Genomic DNA, 20218 nt, shown 5'->3' with positions numbered 1-20218 from the left:
GTATAAATGCTGTAGAGTATACCCCATCTGAGATCATTTTCATAGTTTAAAGCATTTAACCAGAGTTGCGTTGGTAAATAGGGAGCACTCTGAACTTGTTTCTCTTAATGTTTTAGCTTTGTGTGGAGGCTATATCCGTGGAACAAGTGGAACGATCCTGTCTCCTGGCTTTCCTGACTTTTATAGGAATTCCCTGAATTGCACTTGGACCGTGGAGACATCCCATGGCAAAGGTAACATTTACGTACTTTAGCATCCTCAGGAAAGTGTTAGGAAGTTAGAATTGAACTGCATTTCACAAAGCAAGATCCCATAGGATGTTAGAATTGACTGATGTCGTTACTATAATTTTAATGGTAAGATTGCTTCATTGAGATTTCTTTGTTGCTCTCTTTTTTCAAATGCATATTGACAATGCTCTTGTGTCTAACTAATTGGAGGGTGGATGCCATTTAACAAGTTGTCTATTGTAATTCAAAATATACCAAAATGCCCATAATCTGGCATTCTTGGGGTTTTGATGGATCAAGACGCAGATTTTCCAGACTATTGGATATTATTCCTGTTAATACCCGGTACATTCATAAAACAATCTATTTTTGGTGATGTGCAGTATCATAATACATTTCCCAGCAAATCCTTTATGTTTAAATGGAATCTAGGAAATTAAACCCTGGTTATTTTAAAGAGAATGAAGGAAATCTGGCCCCGGTGAGTATGGAGTGCAGGAATTGAGGCCTCGTTCAATGAAAGAGAGCACAGGAAGTGGTGTTCTGGCAAGTAGTAAGGCACTGTGGGAACCAGGGCCCAAAAGAATTGGAAGGCAGTGAAGCAAAACTTTACCTGATGATTCCAAGTCTGGGGATTTCAGAATGGGCAGTTATCAGAGTGTTGCTGTATTCAAAGAGGAAAAACAAATTTTCAAGTAAAAGCAGGAAAGTGAAGCTGTTGAGTCACTCAACCACAGTTCGGTTGATGTAGGCCGGTTCATAGATCCCTGTCTTCCCTTTCTGCAGTAAATAATCTCATCCTTGGTTTTGCTAACATTGAGAGCAAGAGTGTCGTTCTGGCAACTTTCAATTGGATTATCAATCCCTCTCCAGTACTATGACTCATTGTTACCAATTATTTGGCTAATGAAGGCGGTATTATTGCTGAATTTAAAGATGACATTGGAGCAGTTTCTGGCTGTACAGTCATGTGCATATGGGTAGAGTAGAGCAGGGGACTGAGTACGCAGCCTTCAGGTGCTCCTGTGTTGATGGCTATTGAGGAAGAGTTGTTGCCGATTTGTACTGATTGTTGTGTGCTGATGAGGAAATAGAGGTTTCAATTACATTGAAATGAACAGAGATACACTTCTCTGATGTTTGACAATGGCTTTGAAGGGAATGATGGTGTTGAACACCAAGATGAAGAACAGCCTTATGCACATGTATATATTGTTCAGATTATCCAGTGCAGAATGGAGTGCCAGCAATATCACATCCCCTGTTGATCTGTTGTGACGGTAGGAAATTGTAATGGCTCCAGGCCCTCATTAAGACAGGAGTTGATATGCTTCAGAACAACCTCTCTGTGGTGTGTCCATAGGAAGTTGCCACTGTGAAACACAGTCCTTTTAGGTAATTAGTTAATTTCCATGGAGAAAATCTAAAGTGAAATTACTTATACACAGAGAATAACACTGCCTTAAAGAGCTAGTTGTTTTAGTGTCAAGAGTGGAAAGAAAGTGAACTAGAGTCATACAGTGTGGAAACAGGCTCTTCGGCCCAACTTGCCCACGCTAACCAACATGTCCCAGCTACACTAGTCCCACCTGCCAGCATATGGTCCATATCCATTCAAACCTGTCCTATCCATGAACTGTGGAAACAAAAAGCATGATCTGTAACAGCAATTATATACATATAACCAAGAAAGATCCTGCCAAGTCTTCAACAGAACTCCATCCAGCTTTGCCTGGTAGAAACTGAGTATTTTTTACCAATTGGTCCAGGATTTAATTTGTTTATCTTTTGTACTTAGAAACCCTGAATGCTTATTCCTATTGGAAAGGCATCTATTGAAAGTATTTCCGGAACATTGATTGCAATTTGTTTGTGGCTAAAGCGACACCATTAATGCCATTGAATTTCAATTTAGAATATACTAGACTAAGTGGGACCCATTGAGTCCCAGTCACACGGGAGGCCTGGTCCCCCAACGCAACCCGTTCCCCAATGCAATATTCCACCACTCACCCTTTCCCCAATGCAACCCGTCTCCGCAACGCAATATTACACCATTCATGCATAGCCCCCAACTGCGCAAGCATGCCTCATTTCCCCTCATCCCCAGCACTCCCTCCCCCTCCCCCTCCACCCTCCCACCTCTCTCCCTCCTCTTCCCCTCCCCCAATCCCTCCCTTACCTCTCCCTCTCTCTCCTCTCTCCTTTCCCCTACCCACATTCACTCCCTCCCTCCCTCCCTCCCATAGGTGCAGGAGTAGGCCATTCGGCCCTTCGAACCAGCACCACCATTCAATATGATCATGCCAGATCATCCACAATCAGCACCCTGTTCCTGCCATCTCTCCATATCCCCTGACTCTGATATCTTTAAGAGCTCTATCTAGATGTAACAAGTAGAATGGATAAGGGAGACGCAGAGGATTTGGTGTATCTGCCTTTTCAAAAAGCCTTTGACAAGGTCCCACACAAGATATTAGTGTGCAAAATTAGAGCACATGGTATTGGTGTAGGGTATTGACAGATACAGCAGGCAGTGAAGAAAGCCAATGGCATGTTGACCTTCATTGTGAGAGGATTTGAGTTTAGGAGCAAAGCGGTCTTTCTGCAGTTGTACAGGGCCCTGGTGAGACCGCACCTGGAGTATTGTGTGCAATTTTAGTCTCCTAATTTCATTGCTATTGACGGAGTGCAGCTTAGGTTCACCAGGTTAATTCGTGGGATTGTTGGACTGACATATGATGGAAAAATGGGCCCAACTGGGCTTGTATTCACTGGAATTTAAAAGAATGAGAGGGGATCTTATAGAAACATATAAAATTCTTAAAGGATTTGACAGACTAGATGCAGGAAAAATGTTTCCAATGTTGGGGGAGTCCAGATCCAGGAGTCACAGTTTAAGAATAAGGGGTAGGCCATTTCGGACTGAGATGAGGAAATACCTCTTCACCCAGAGAGTCATGAATCTGTGGAATTATCTGCCACAGAAGGCAATGGAGACCAATTCACCGGATGTTTTCAAGAGAGAATTAGATTTAGCTCCTCGGGCTGAGGGAATCAAAGGGATATGGAGAAATAGCAGGAATGGGGCACTGATTTTAGATGATCAGCCATGATTATATTGAATGGCTCGAAGGGCCGAATGGCCTACTCCTGCACCTATTTTTCTTTCAATGTTTCTATTTAACTTCTCTAGTTCGCAATTCTCTCCACCATGGTCCACACTCCCAAACACTGTTTTCTTATATTGCACAGGATAACGAATTGTCAATGAGGTAGAAATTTGAGCAGGTTGGGCAAAACTGTTACAAGTGAACCTTGTGTTTTGGTCCATATTGAATAGTTGCCGTCTTTGGATGACCTGTTCATCTGCCGCATAAATCATCATGCACTATCACAGTAAATTAGAATTACAATCCTACGCCAACTGGTTGAATATCGTGTTCTTCTCTGAGATCTGAACCTGAGCCTTGTGAATGAGAATGTAACACTTGACTGCTGGAGTCAGTGGACCGTCCTGGCTTTATTGAAGTCGAGGTCGATGGCTCTGCATCTAACATTATCAAAGATAAAATAGAAGTCTGTCAACGTTCCCATCTGCTCCCAGCTATCATTGAGTATCCCCAGTACATGCTTTAAAGATCATTATACAGAGAGTGCTGCCTGTCTCTTATGAGGCCCCAATGCTCAGTAACAGCTATTACAATGAAATCACTTCTCATAATGCCTCGGGGCAAACAAAGAACATAATTATGAATTTATTTTGCGGTTAAATTAATGTATTATAAGCCCTCTTGTGCTTTTCAAGAATCTGTACACAAGTCTGTAAATGTTCCAGAAAGAAGCTACAGCACCTTAAATTGAACACTGATGAACAGCCTGATGAAGAGCTGTTAAAAGGCATTGAACCACTAATGGTGTTACATCAGAAACTGTGCCTGTTCTCACAAAGAGGGAATTGTGTCAATGCAGACTAAAGTAAAATTGTGCAACTTCATTAGTTGCACAATGCCACAGTGGAGGCCAGTACTTTGGTAACAGAATCAAACATATGTAGCATCAAATGACCTGGTAGAGAGGCTCTCGACCTTTGATCCTCTCCACACATTGAATTGCACCAAAGTAGATCTGCATCCAGTATCTATCTTACAGTAAGAGGCTCTTAAAATTTGCTCAATAAATGATAATCTTCCTTGAATTTAGAAAACAGAGTAAGCTAATTGACTCGAACCAAACCATGGAGGTGGCACGATGGAGTTGCTGCCTTACAGCGGCAGAGGCCCGTCTTTGATCCAGACTAAGGGTGCTGTCTGTATGGAGTTTGCAGCTTCTCCCCGTGACCGTGTGTGTTTTCCCTGGGTGCTCCAGTTTCCTACCACACTCCAAAGACGTACAGGTTTGCAGGTTAATCGGCTTTGGTAAAAATTGTAAATTGTCCCTAGTGTGTAGGATTGTACTCGGCCACGCGGACTGGGTGGGTCGAAGGGCCTATTTTCATGCTGTATCTCTAAATTAAACTAAACGTGGAATCAAAGGACCAGGTGAAGAAGATTTCAACACTTTGAACCTATCACCACATTCGATTAAATCTGAATTGACCAGCATCCAGTATTTCTCTTGAAGTAAAAGGCTCTTAAAAATTTGCTAAATAAATGATAATCCATTTAATATACAAAACAGAATAATGAATGAATGAATGAATGAATAAGTTTATTGGCCAAGTATATACACATACAAGGAATTTGCCTTGTTGCTCCACTCGCAAATGACAATATGGCACACAATAACAATTAAGAATGACACGTAAATCATTGAGATTGCTGAATCTGCACTTACAATCCTGCCCCACTAACCAAACTACTTTGTTTAATATACAAGTAATTGTACTGTGAAATCCTATCTTCAATTGTTGGAACCTTCATTCTTATTACAACATTTCAGCCACAACAGCCTTAGATAAGTTGAGGCAAGGACTATCCCAACAGTTAAGAAACAGTTAGACAAGTACATGGATAGGACAGGTTTGGAGGGATATGGACCAAACGTGGGCAGGTGGGACTAGTGTAACTGAGACATGTTGGCCGATGCGGGCAAGTTGGGCCGAAGGGCCTGTTTACACACTCTTTTACTCTATGCCTATATAATTATTTCTACATCCAAATTAATTCAAACCAAACTTGGTTCATTTAATTTAATGAGAAAGCTGCTTGAACTAGCAATAGAATCATTTATATTGTCCAAGGATCGAATGTAATTGTGGTCAAATTTAAACATCCCTTCGTACAAACTTAATCTAATTAATATTCCATCCTCAGATAGAGTTTCCACCTTTTCATCGTGACCAGCTGGGTTTTCTAGTGGTGCTCCAGTTTCCACACATAGGACTTGCAGAAAATGTATTGTTATACATAGGTGAACAGCCACTTCACATAAACTGGGCATAGCTGGCACAACTCCTGGCAGAGCTCAGTGTCCCAATAATGCTGCTTCTTGTTGTGAAGCTATAGTATACTGCAAGATGGATGGACTGCTTTGCCCACTTGTCCCATATCAATCTTTGGAGGAAGTTAGAAAGACAATGAAATGGGTCCCCGTGCCCAATTAGCATGAATGCACACCGTCTTCTTTATATGTACAAGACTCTTGTATCTTAAAATGACATACACACAGAATAAAAGACAGCAAAAAAAACATTTGACCAAGAGGAATAGAAACAACCTTCGTGAATTTTCTTCAGATTCCCACACTCGAGTAGCACATTGGAGCAGTAAAATGAGCTGCTTCTTCACAGCTTCAATGAATGGGGTTCAGTCATGATCTCCAGTCCTCCCTCTGTGGAGTTTGCCTGCTCTTCCTGTGACTGGTAACTTTTTCATGGGTTTCCTTCCACATCCTAAAGATTTGTTTGTCGGTAGGTTAGTTAGAGTCAAAATGTTCGATAGCATGGGAACAGGCCCTTCAGCCCAACTTGCCCATGTTGACCAAGATGTCCCATCTACACTAGTCCTACCTGCCTGCATTTGCCCATATCCATCAAAACCTTTCCTATCCATGTACAACTGCCTTTTAAACATTGTTATATTACTTTCCTCAACTACCTCCTCTGTAAAGAGAAGGAAATGGATCCTCTTGCCCAAATAGCATGAATAGCCACTATTTTCAAGTGTGATTGGTGAAATAAATTATTGATGTTTGATACAGAATTGTTAGATCAAAGAGCCTGTTCCATGATGTCCATATCATCATCATTGGCAGTCACTCAAAGCGAGTATGACTGTCCTCTTCTCTCCATAGGGTCGTCTACTTGTGGGTCTGCAGATGTCTGTAGAGGCCGATCTGCGATCCACACATCTTGGTGCATCGTGGGCAGTGAAGACTGGTGGTGATTGGTAGTTGTCAAGACCCCTTCTCTCTCTCTCCTTATGGTGCTGTCGCTTTGTCTCTGCGACACGCCGTAGTTCCGTTTCGTGATGTGCAGCTCCTTCCTGCACAGTTGCTCGATGTGATGTGGAATTTCTTCAGACTGTTCTTGATGTTGTCCTTGAAGTGTTTCTTTGGCCCGCCAGAGGCTCGCCGACGTTCCTTCAGTTGAGAGCCTCAGGATCTGTTTAGGTAGATGTGTGTTGGACATGCAGATGACATAGCCAGTCAATCAAAGTTGATGCTGCATTATTGTGGTGGTGATGCTGGTCATGTTGGCTTCCTCCAAAACGCTGATGTTGGTGCGTTTGTCCTCCCAGCTGATCCTCAGAATCCTTCGTAAGGATCTTTGATGGTATTGTTCCAGGGCTCTCAGGTGCCTGCTGTAGGTGATCCATGACTCGGCTCCATACAGCAGACTGAGACCTAAAGGCTCAAACAAAACTGCTGGTCTACAGTCTTCAAAAGCTCTTTTCCTGAGTCTGGCGTAGGCTTCACTGGCATCACTCAGGCGATGGTTGTCCTCAGAGTTGATGTCAGCTTTTGAGGAAAGAATGCTGCCAAGGTAGGGGAAGTGGTCAACGTTTTCAAGAGTGGTGTCGTCCACTTTTATAGTGGGTTGGGTAGACGGCTGGTTGGGTGGAGGTTGATGTAGGACCTCGGTCTTCTTGATGCTTAAGACTAGGCCCATGGTTCTGTATGCCTTGGCAAAGGCATTCAGGATACCCTGGAGGTCTACTGCGGAATGTGCTGCAATGGCCCAGTCATCCACATACAGATGCTCCATGATAGTGGTGTTACTGACTTTGCTCTTGGCCTTCAACCTATTAAGGTTGAAGAGCCCACCGTCAGTTCTGTCGAGGATTGGGATCCCCTGTGGCAGCTCTTCACTAATGAGGTGAAGTATGGCAGCAATGAAGACGACAAACAGGTTGGGTGCGATGATGATGCATCCCTGTTTGACCGCCGTTTCCACAGTGAAGGGTTCGGAATCAGAGCCGCAGTTACTGTGACCGACATGCCATCAGTACACCAGTGTCCATGGTTACATTCCAGCAAGAGGCTGATTTTTGGTTCCAGATTTATAAATGCAAATAATTACACATTCTTAGCAATGTTTTCAAAATAAAACTAATTCATTTTAATGATGTAGTTGGTACGCCATTGCAGATTAATATTTTAAATTACATTTTACAAAATGTAGCACAATTAGCATTCTGTGAACAAAATTACAACATTAACTATTTTTTATGCAGTGTCCATTATAAGCACCATTCCATATGAGATATAAATGTTGCTATAAGAACATAAAAGCATGATAAAACAAGAATACATATGAGCCATTTGGTCCCTATAATCTCCCTGGTTTGTTGGCCTATTCACAATTTAGTTAGCCATTGATAATTTTTGTGGAAACTGCGGCTTGTTTCTTTGTGACCCTCTGGGGACAGGAGAAGGTCCAGCATTTTATCCAACTAGTGTCTCTTCTATACAAACCCATAGCCATCTTTTATCTGAAGACAACAGTCCCCTCATTGAAGAAACCATTAGTGTCTCGTCAGTTCTTTGATTAGCTGAGAGTATGTCCTCATAATCTCCAGTCTTATTCACAGTCTGATATTGATCCAGATTTTTCTCAAAGGAATAGTTTGCTTTGCTTTTTTTTGTGAGTCTCCTTTATATGCATTGTCTTTTCATCCATGTGTTTGTCATCATCTTCTTCCCATATCTATGATGACATGCGGGTTTGTAGGTTAATTGGGCTCTGTAAATTGCCCTTGACGTGTAGAATAGAATTAGTGTGCAGGATGGTCGCTGGTCGGAGGGCCGAAGGGCCTGTTTTCGCGCTGTATCTTAGAAAGAATGGGGTATTTTTAAACCTGGATGTTAAAAAGTGCATGTTTTTTTTGTCACCCTTGATTACAATAGGTGAAATTAATCTTCATTTGACTTTTACTTGGCGTGTGTCTGGAGATTGAAATAATATGAAGCATTGTAAACCTGGAACACTCAGTTTTTAATTATTCAGGACATTTCTAATGATCAGCTAGGGATTATGCTTATCATTCTGATGTATCAGCTAAGACAAATAGCAAGATAAATGTTATTGCTCAGTAATGCCTGTTGGAAACATGACTTGCTTTCTGATTGACAATGTACACAATCCAGGTAATGAGGAGTCGTCTGTTGTAATGGTATCCGTTACTGACATCATAAACAATTCATTTAACATTCATATGTTTTGTGTGTGTTGTATTACAGTTGAAAATATTTTACAGACATAACCAATTTGCTTCAACAGCCTCTTGTTGAATTTTCAGATATATGTACTGTCCCAATAAGGAGCTATGTTACCCCACTGTGGTGAAAATTGTGTTATAGTCATAGAGTGATAGAGCGTGGAAACAGGCTCTTTGGCCCAAATTGCCCGAATGTCCCAGCTACACTAGTCCCACCTGCCTGTGTTTGGCCCATATCCCTCCAAACCTGTCCAATCCATGTAACTGTCTCACTGTTTCTTAAACGTTGGGATAGTCCCTGCATCAACCACCTCCTCTGGCAGCATGTTCCATACACCCACCACCCTTGGTATGGAAAAAGTTACCCATCAGATTCCTATTAAATCTTTTCCCCTTCACCTTGAACCTATGTCCTCTGGTTCTTGATCCCCTACTCTGGGCAAGAGATTCTGTGCATCTATCCGATCTATTCCTCTCATGATTTTATACACGTTGTTTCTAAACTGTAGGCAAAGCATTAATATAAAACAAATATGTTTTGAAACATCCTTCAAAGGATTAAAAGACACAGAGCATAATATTTTCTTTAAATAATTCCAAAGCACAAAGGGGCGGCATGGTGGTGCATTATGAGAGGGACAGAAATGGGTAAATAGTAGATTGTTTTTTCTCAGAGGTGGGGATGTTTGAAACAGGATGGTACAGGTATAAGGTGAGAGTTAGGAGCCTTGGAGGAGGTCTGCGAGGCATTTTTTCACAGAGAGTGGTTGGAATCGGGAATGCGCTGCCTGAGGAGGTGGTGGAGGCAGGTTCTTTCACACCTTTAAGAAGCGTATGGACAAGCTCTGGAATTGTTAAGGCGTGGGATGCTATGAACTGAATGCATAGATATGGTGGGAGGAAGAGCCTGTTTGTATGTTACAGGGGCTACAACTGTGAGAATGTGGGCCTACATATATAGATATAGCTATTCTACCTTTCATGCTGTGCTGGATAAAAGGTGCCAATCATAAGAAACACAAATTATATTTAAACAAGGTCCAGTAAGTTGATGTTGCACTATTCTCTGAAAATGCATTGAAATTATAACGCAAATAGCATAAAGCTGAGCCTATTAACTGGAAAGCAATTGTGGTTTATTGATGTGTTGGCTGCATTTCAAGACTTCATCACTCATCCATTGTCATGAGCTCATTAAATTTGTCAATAAAATGGATGTCCTTCGTAGCAACACAAAGAAATATATTTAAAAATATTGGCATGCATGAAATACTTCTGTGGCTTCATCAATATCGTAGTCATTCGGGAAAGTTATCTTTTTTTTAACACCTTCTTGACGTACGTAGTTTAAATAAGCCAAGGTCCCTGCATGAAATATAGACTCGAGAGTCTGCAGATGCCAGAATCTGGAGCAAAAAACAAACTGCTGGAAGAACTCAGTGGGTCGAGCAGCATCTGTGGGGCAGTGAGGAAATGTTGATATGTGGATTGAGGCAGCATCTCAACCGGAAATGTTGTCGATTCATTTCCTCTCAACTTGGGGCAGTGTGGTGGTGCAGTGGCAGAGTTGCTGCCTTGCAGCACTTACAGTGCCAGAGACACGGGTTCGATCCCGCTGTTTGTGTGGAGTTGGTACATTCCAAAGATGTACAGGTTTGTAGGTTAATTGGCTTGGTAGGTTAATTGGCTTGGTAATAAATCTAAAATTGTTCCCAAGGTGTGTAGGATTGTGTTAAAGTACAGGGATCGCTGGTCAGTGAGGCCTCGTTGGGCCGAAGGGCCTGTTTCTGTACTGTTTCTCTAAACTAAACTAAATTGCTTGACCTATTGAGTTCCTCCAGCAGTTTGTTTCTTGATCCTAATCAGATGTTATTCTGTGTTCTTGAAAGGAAAGTATCTGCAGTTTATGTTATAACAAACACCTTAAGTCTACAACCATATCCATTACCGTTTTCTGAGCCATGTTTGATGAAAAAAACAATATGCATTGATTAATTTGTTTATTAACTAAACCATTTATCATTTGAATAATATAGATTTTCAATCATGATTTCAATGCCAATGTGAGCCCACAAAAAAAAAACTAATGGAACAATACCTCATATTCCACTTAGATAGCTCACAAGCCAATGGTATGAACATTGAATTCTCCAATTTTAAGTAACAACCCCCTTCCTACTTTCTTTATCTTGAGCCCATCCCCCATCCTTATATCTCTACCTGTGGCTTTAAATTTCACTCCTCCTCCTCTGATTAGACACCAATTGGTCTATATTTCATCTCGAGCCTTTAACCAGCCATCTAATATTGAATGACTATTTTCATGAGGAGGCTGTCTGACACCAATGATAACAGCCTAAGGAAATGCTTGGTTAAAATTCTATCAATTGTTGGAATGCCTTGCATTGGTATTAATTATAGTGGATAGTCCTGCATTGTGTATAATAATAGTGTTCAACCATCAGTAAACTGCATTACAAGCATCATTATAACTATGTATGTGCCTACTGAATAGATGCATGTGTTTAATATTTCTCAAGCACATCATTAACTTCTAATGTATCTTTGAAAGTTAAATAACAATACTCATTATTCTGGATTCTCATCTATCATTGGCATTATCTCTTACCAATTGACAATTATAATTGGACAAACTTTGAATTAATCATTACCCAAGCATTGTACATTGGTGAGGTGTGCTTGATTTCTGCTACACTAATAACAAAAGGCCAAATAAATTACTGCACTCAAAATATAATAAATACACCCACTGTATGAGAGAGAGTAATTGATGTGATTTTCTCTTGAATTTCAGTGTCTATGATCCCTTGTATCTGATGTTGCAGCTTGTAAATCAATTTGCCTTTGATAGTCTGCAACAAATCCCATAGTAAATTTGAGTAAACCAAAGTATTATCAATCCTACTTGTAATCGACAAAATTCAATTCCTCTTTTAGCACAATCAATGCATCAAAATGCAGGGCAATTCAAATTTTTAAATGACAAGATTTGTCACATGGCTTCTGATTTCATATCATTCTAATTTTCATTCTAATTCTAATTTTAGTTTAGAGATACAGCGAGGAAACAGGCCCTTCAGCCCACTGAGTCTGTGCCAACCAGTGATCCCCGCACACTTACACTGTCCTACACACACTTGGGACAATTTACAATTATAGCAAGCCAATTAACCTACAAATCTGTACGTCGTTGGAGCGTGGGAGGAAACTGGAGATCCTGGACAAAACCCTCGCAGGTCACGGGGAGAATGCACAAACTCCGTACAGACAACACCTGTAGTCAGGATCGAACCAGGGCCTCTGGTGCTGTAATGCAGCAACTCTATTGCTGTGCCACCATGCTGCCATCATATTTTTGTAGGTTCAAATGCATCTTGTGGGAAGTTAGATTCCATCTTGATATTTGACTAGTTTAGTTTAGAGATACAGCATGGAAACAGGCCCTTCGGCCCATTGAATCGTGCCGACCATCAATCACCCGCACCCTAGTTCCAGGTTATCCCACTTTGGCATCCGACACACTCGGGGATATTTACAGAAACCAATTGCCCTACAAACCTGTATATCTTTGGAATTTAAGAGGAAGTGCCCAGAGCACCCAGAGAAATCTCATGTGGTCACAGGGAGAACGCACAAACTTCTGCACAGAGAACACCTGAGGTCAGGATTGAACCCTGGCCTCTGGTGCTGTGAAGCAGCGGCTCTACCAGTTGTGCCACTACCTGAACTATTCTGACAGTGTTTGCTACTGCATATTTTGTTCATTATTTCATATAGATTAGAATACCTAACATATCCCTTATTATTTGTGAATTATGATTCCAGGAATCCAGTTCACGTTCCACACCTTTCACTTGGAGAGTGCACATGATTATCTGCTGATCACTGAGAATGGAAGCTTTGCCCAACCTTTGAAGAGACTCTCGGGATCTAACCTACCAGGACCGATCAGTGCCGGACTCTTCGGGAACTATACAGCACAGATCCGATTTATTTCGGACTTCTCCATGTCCTACGAAGGGTTCAACATCACCTTTGCAGGTATGATGCATTTCTCTTTGCTGATGTTCACTTTGTTCATACGTGGATGTTTGTGAGATTATCAGATGTTTGGCTGGTGCGCACATATATCTATTGAACCCGAACACGAATTGGATCTCAAATTCTCATACCAGGAACACTGTTTGTTTTGTATGTGCAACTTGCATGCAGAAGTAATCTTAGTCATTCCTTAACATGATAGCAACTCTTTCTAGTGTCAATTCTGCCCCTCGGAAAATTGTACAGAACATTTCATGGCATGATTCACTTCAGTGTGACTGAAATGTTGCTAGTGCCATTTGCACATGTGATGACATTATCAACTTCCATGGCCTCAATCCCATACTGATAGAAAATGGAAGAATGAAATGCAACCTACAATCTTGGCTTGTAACTCCTGGCAAAGCATGTGAATTGATGGGTTACTATGGGACGCAACAGTGGCGCAGCGGTAGAGTTGCTGCCTTACGATGCCAGTGACCTGGATTTGATCCTGACTATGGGTGCTGTCTGTACAGAGTCTGTACGTTCACCCTATTTTCTCTTGGTGCTCCGGTTTCCTCCCACACCCCAAGCACATACAGGTTTGTAGGTTAATTGTCCGGTACAAATGTAAATTGTACCTAGTGTGTGGAATAGTGCTAGTGTATGGGAGATCACTGGTCAGTGTGTGTTTGGTGGGCCGAAGGGCCTGCTTCCAAGCTGCATCTGTAAAGTCTGAAGTAAAATCTAAAGTGTGAAGTCCTCCTTGATTGATCAGAATGCTAATTGTGACCTCTATGTAGAGCATGGGATAAGCGCTGATTTCAAAACATCTGCTCCACATTGATGAACAAATTTCCACGCACTATTGTAATTCCAAGTAAACAGAATTTGGACATTTGCGCACTTTCCCGAATCCTTCAGGAACATTTTAATCACTGCAGTCAAATCTGTGCCCATACACTGTTCAAAGCTCTCCTCTTCAAAAACTGTTTGAGGACCCCAGATCAGAAAAACATCCACCGGCCCTAGAATCTGGCCCTACTCCCAGTTACACATCTCTGAACATTTAGAAAAATCATTCTCAAGAGTGGGGTTAATAATCTTAACCAAGACATGTGGCACTGTTTTGTGGACACCTTCCCAAAAAGTTCAACTACTGACTCATTTCACGCTATAATCTTTGAGGCATAATGGTTGCCAGATGCTGTATACAAATTCTTAATACAAATACAATCTTCCTGGATATAATTACAAAATGAAAAGGTAATGTGAGAATTTGCCGTTTATTGTTATAGAAACATTGATTTTTTTGGTCCTGGTCTTTTTTTCCTGCAATAACTTAGAAAATTTTAAAAAACCTCCTATCTACATGTGACTTTCCATCATTGTACCCAGCTCTAGTTCATAAATGTTTGCCATTTGCAATGGAATCATAAAAAAAATACAACACAAAAATAGGCCTCAGTCGCACTGAGTCCACGCTAACCATTACTTAGCTATTTACACTGATCCGACATGAATCCTATTTTTTGCTCCCCACATTCTGATCAATTCTTCCCCAGACTTTACAGCAGATAATTAACTTATTCCCTCGTTGTGTAATGAGACCCATACGCAGAAGTAACAACTCACAGTCTTTATTGTAACACAAGCGGAGGAAACATTACATACCATCGTCTCTGTAGTCAGCATTAAGTCTGACTGTGAGATGGTGATGTGTTGTTATCAATAGTCTGGGGTAGGGATGACGATCCGGACTGGACTACATATGGAATGTGCAGCAGGCATAATATATGTGGTGATGGATATAGTAAAGGCAGACTAATATGGTTAATCCACACTCATGTTACACTTTAGTCCACACTCATGTCTTTGGATGTGCGAGGAAACTGGAGGATCCATTGGAAACCCATAAGGTCACAGGGAGATATTGCAAACCATCCATACAGCTCCCAAAGTCAGGATCAAACTTAGAAACCTGGTGTTCGGAGTCAGTTGTTCTACTGGCTTTGCCAATGTACTACTTTGCATTGTGTACTTTTCTCACTCTCTTTCATGTGTTTTTAGGCCAACAACCTTTAAAAACAGATACAATTTTATATTTTATCTAGAACATGATTTGGAGCCGTGTGATGATCCTGGTATCCCACCATTCAGCAGCAGAAGTGGCATTCGATTTGGTGTCGGAGATACTCTTACCTTCTCATGTTTCCCGGGATATAGATTGGAAGGCGTATTCCGGATTACCTGCCTTGGAGGTAGACGGCGTGTGTGGAGTTCGCCTCTTCCAAGGTGTGTTGGTAGGTGGTCGTGTGCTTTCATTTCACTTGGGTTGATATTTCTACGCAGATTAGGAGTTGTGCAAAGACATGAACCAATACATGTTTGTCGAGTTAAATTTTAGAGAAAGGGTATTGTAAGCTGCTATAGGTGGATGTAATATCTGCTGAAAGTAGTTATAATAGCAAGAGGCTCCAATTTCCATCATTGATTATCTATATATCTGTGCCCATGACACAGAATGTGACATAAATGGCATGTCATGGGCACAGTTGCCTTGTGTATAAGGTACTAGATCAGCAGCTGGAACTGTGGGAACCTTACTCCAGAGACATGCATTTAAATCCTCCAGGATGGCTGGGAAATTTAAATACAAGTATTAAATGAATCTAGAATTTAACATAAATTGTTTCAGTAAAAATAACCAAGAAACATGTTGTGCAAACTCATCTGGTTTATGAATATCTTTCAAGGAAGGAAATATACTCCCGCACCTGGACTGACAAATTTGACTCTACCTAGACCCATGTGATTGACCTTGACCTGTCTGCCCAATTCAGGGACAATTAGTGATGGATAAAAATTGCTGATATTAACACCAACATCAACAGTTTGTGAACAACATTTTTTTTAAATTGCTTTTTGATGCCAAAATACGACTTAACCAAGCCCAGGGTCTAATACGTATTCATCTGCTTCTGGCTCAAGTCAGGATTGCAATGTGCTAGGATTAGAGGGAACTATAGTGTGGAAAGAGCAAAAATAAATTGGCGTTTTCTATATTTTTCTCTGTTCCAGTTCAAAACTATTCAGTGTATCATTCATTTGAAGTGTTACTAATAACAGAATAGCAGTTTTGATGGAAGCTGTGAGGCAATAACATTCCTCACTGTGATGGAAGGCAATAAAGTTGAATCTTCCTCCTCTTGTTCTCCCGCGGTCGGGGCAGTCAAAACCATCCACAGTCGGGGCGGTCAAAGCCTCCGCAGCCGAAGCCCATCGAGATGATTAAAAATCCCACGTCGGGGCGGTTGAAACTCTCGCATGGAGCTCCCGAGTCGGCCTCTTCTTAGCAGAGATCACGGGCTTCAAGATGTTGGAGCTACGATCCCCGGCAAAGGGATCGCAAGCGCCGCAAAGTTAAAGTCGCCAACTCCACATTGTTTGGCCGCAACGCGGATATGATACGGAAAAAAATTGCATCTCCGTCGAGGTCAGAGATTGAAAAAATGTGTCCCCCAACCGCCCCCCCCGCCCCCCCCACGTAAAACAAACCAAGGAACACTAAAGCACACACATACTACACATACATTTTTAACATATATTTAAAATAACAAAAAGAAGAAAGGGCAGACAGACTGTTGGCGTGGCAGAATTTGTGAGAGTTATTGAAGACATGCCAAATATCCTCAGTCTCCTGAGGAAGTAGAGGCTTTGTTATGCTGCCTTGGCATGTGGTTGGTCCATGGCAGATTGAAGCCAAACAATTTGAAGCTTTCAACCATTTCCAGTTTAGAACTATTGGTGGCTATTGGGGCTTGTGCTCCATCATGCCTCCTGAAGTTAATTACTAGTTCCTTCATCTTGCTGATATGGAGTGTGAGATTGTTGTCCTGACACTATGTTACTAAGTACTCAATCTCCTTCCTGTACTCTGTCTCATTACTGTTTGTGATCCGGCCCACCACAACGGTGTCATCTGCAAACTTGTGGATGGGGTTAGAGCCAGAATTGGCTGCATAGGGAATAGGGAATCTGGTAGGGGACTGGGAATTAAGTACGTTAAGCAATATGGTGTGTCCAGGCAGGGAATAAAGGAAACAATAATGAGGTTAATGCTGAGGATCACTGTCAAATTAATAAATTGATTTTTGTTAACCGAATGAATCATGCTTAGGTTACTGAACCTTGAAGGATTCATATGGGAAGAAATCCACAATGAGATTTGCTTAAAGGATGAGGACAGGTAGGAACTTCATGTGATATGCACACAATATGTAGACAAAATTTATCATTTGATCATAAAATATATTAAAATTTATTATTTAACGGGAGATGTGGTAAGGCTAAAAATGAGCCCTCAGCTTGATTAATGTTATTGGTGAAAACACAAACATAAACAAACATTCTGCTTCTTTTCAGTGAGAATAGGAAAGCAGTAATTGAATATATCTACCCTTTATCAATAATTCATAATTCCAAAACAACATGCATTGTAAAAGCATATAATCCCACATCTGCTTAACAATTACTGCATTGCAGGAGAGGAATGCTATTGAATATTGTTAAAATCAATTAGTTAGTCATGGAGTGAAACAGTGTGGAAACAGGCTCTTCAGCCTAGCTTGCCCACACTGACCAACATGTCCCAGGGATACTAGTCCCACCTGCCCGCGTTTGGTCCATATCCCTCCAAACCTGTCCTATCCATGTACCTGTCAAACTGTTTCTTAAATGTTGGGATAGTCCCAGCCTCAACTACCTCCTCTGGCAGCTTGTTCCATACACCCACTACCCTTTGTGTGAAAAATGTACCCCTAAGATTCCTATTAAATCTTTTCCCCTTCACTTAAACCTTTGTCCTCTGGTCCTCGATTCATCTACTCAGGGCAAGAGACTCTGTGCATCTACCTGATCTATTCCTCTCATGATTTTATACACCTCAATAAGATCCCCCCGCATCGTCCTGCGTTCCAAGGAATAGAGTCCCAGCCTACTAAACCTATCCTTATAGCTCAGACCCCTCTAGCCCTGGCAACATCCTTGTAAATCTTCTCTGTACCCTTTCAACCTTGACAACATCTTTCCCATAACATGGCGCCCAGAACTGAACATAATAATCTAAATACGGCCGCAACATCTTTTCTGACTGCAACATAACCTCCCAATTGCTATACTCAATATGTTGACTGATGAAGGCCAAAATGCCAAATGCCTTTTTGACCACCCTTTCCACCTGCAACTCCACCTTCAACAATGCAACTGAACTCCTAGATCCCTCTGCTCTACAACACTCCCCTGAGCCCGAGCATACACTGTGTAGGTCCTGCCCATGTTAGACTTCCCAAAATGCAACAACTCTCATTTCTCTGCCCACAGCCCATTCCTCAGCCCACCAGGCCAATCGATCAAGATCCTGCTGCAATTTTTCACAACCATCTGCACTATCTGCAAAAACCACCCACTTTTGTATCATCTGTAAACTTGCTAATCCTGCCGTGTATGTTCTCATTAAAATCATTAATGTAGAAGACAAGCAGTAATGGACCCAGCGCCAAACCCTGAGGCACACCACTAGTCCCAGGCCTCCAGTCTGAGAAGCTACCTTCCACCATCACCCTCTGCTTCCTTCCATGAAGCCAATTTTTTATCCATTCAGCTATCTCTCCTTGGATCCATGCGACCTAACCTTCCAGAGCAGCATACCATGCGGAACCTTGTTGAATGCTTTGCTGAAGTCCATATACACGACATCTACAGCTCTGCCCTCATCGACCTTTTTGGTCACGTCTTCAAAAAACTCAATCAGATTTGTGAGACACAGCCTCCCCCATACAAACCCATACTGACTATCCCTAATCAGCCCTTGTCCGTCTAAATGCCTGGATATCCTATCCCTCAGAATACTCTCTAGTAACTTTCCAACTACAGATGTTATGCTAACTGATCTATAGTTCCCAGCATTTCCCCTGCAGCCCTTATAGAATAGAGGCCGACATTTGCCACCCTCCAGTCTTCCACCATCTCTCCTGTATTTAAAGATGACTCGTAAATTTCAGCCAGGACTCCCGCAATTTCCTCTCTGGTTTCCCACAATGTCCTCGGAAATATCTGATCAAGCCCTGGAAATTTGTCTACCTTCATACACAATAGTACTTTCAGCACCTGTTCGACTGTAACAATGACTGCTCTCAAGACACTTCCATTGCCTTCCCCAAGTTCTTCTGTCCAGTCTTTCTCCTCAGTAAATACAGAGGAGAAATACTCATTGAGGACCTTGCCCATCTCCTGTGGCTCCGCACAGAGTTGACTGATTCCTGAGGGGTCCAACTCTCTCTCCAGTTCCCCTTTTCCCCCTTGTATTTATAAAATCTCTTGGGATTGCCCTTAATGCCGTCTGCCAGAACTGTCTCCTGGCCCCTTTTTGCCCTTCTAATTTTCTTTTTTACTTTGTTCTTTAGTTCCCGAAACTCCTCCAGGGATACACTTGCCTATACCTGTCCCATGCGTCCTTGTTCTTGACCAATACCTCCTTTTATCTTTTTAGCCAAGCTTCCTTACGTTTGCCTGCCTTGCCCTTCACTCTAATAGGGACGTGTATTTCCTGAGCTTTTGTCAGCACACTTTTAAAAACATCCCACTTTGCTGATATTCCTTTCCCCTCTAATAACCTGCTCCAGTCAACTTGAGCGAGATTGTCTCTCATACGCTCAAAGTTTGCCTTACTCCAATTTAGCATTTTAACATGTGGGCCCTCTCTGTCCCTCTCCATAAATATCTTAAATCTAATCAAACAGTGATCACTGGTCCCAAAAGGTATTACATTGGACTGGTTGTCATCATCTTAATTTTATCAGAGTGAAGTGACAAAAAAAAAAACTGCTGGAGTAACTCAGCAGGTCAGGCAGCATCTCCGGAGAACATGTATGAGTAATGTTTCAGGTTGGGACCCATCTTCAGATTGTATAGTGGAGGTGGGGGTGGGGGATGGGGAGGAGGGGAGGAACATTGAAAGAGAGGTAGAGCAGGACAAAACCTTGAAAGTGATAGGTGGAAAACTATCACTGGTGTAACTCAGCGGATCAGGCAGCATCACTGGAGGACATGGATGGTTGACATTTCAGGTGGGGGCCCTTCTTCAGATGGATTGTGGTGGGTGTGGGGGAAGAAAGCTGGAAGAGAGGAGGGGCAGGACAACCTGGCAGGTTGACACAGGTGAGGGGGAGTTTTGATATGCAGATGTTGGACAAAGGCCAGAGATGAAAAGACTGAAGCAGTGAG

The 20218-nt window shown here is 41.9% G+C and overlaps 1 protein-coding gene across 1 annotated transcript in view; it reads left to right on the top strand.

The window, feature by feature from the left end:
• Nucleotides 1-20218, top strand: part of csmd2 (CUB and Sushi multiple domains 2) — a 573225-nt gene that overhangs the window by 196352 nt on the left and 356655 nt on the right. Inside the window, 3 exon segments of the mRNA XM_033045391.1 lie at nucleotides 117-233; nucleotides 12737-12952; nucleotides 15049-15237. Of these exon segments, the coding sequence (XP_032901282.1) occupies nucleotides 117-233; nucleotides 12737-12952; nucleotides 15049-15237 (522 nt within the window).

This window comes from Amblyraja radiata, chromosome 27 (assembly GCF_010909765.2).
Source record: "Amblyraja radiata isolate CabotCenter1 chromosome 27, sAmbRad1.1.pri, whole genome shotgun sequence".
NCBI classification, from domain to species: domain Eukaryota; kingdom Metazoa; phylum Chordata; class Chondrichthyes; order Rajiformes; family Rajidae; genus Amblyraja; species Amblyraja radiata.
Note: the sequence above shows the minus strand (reverse complement) of the source record. Positions and strands in the feature narration are given on the sequence as shown.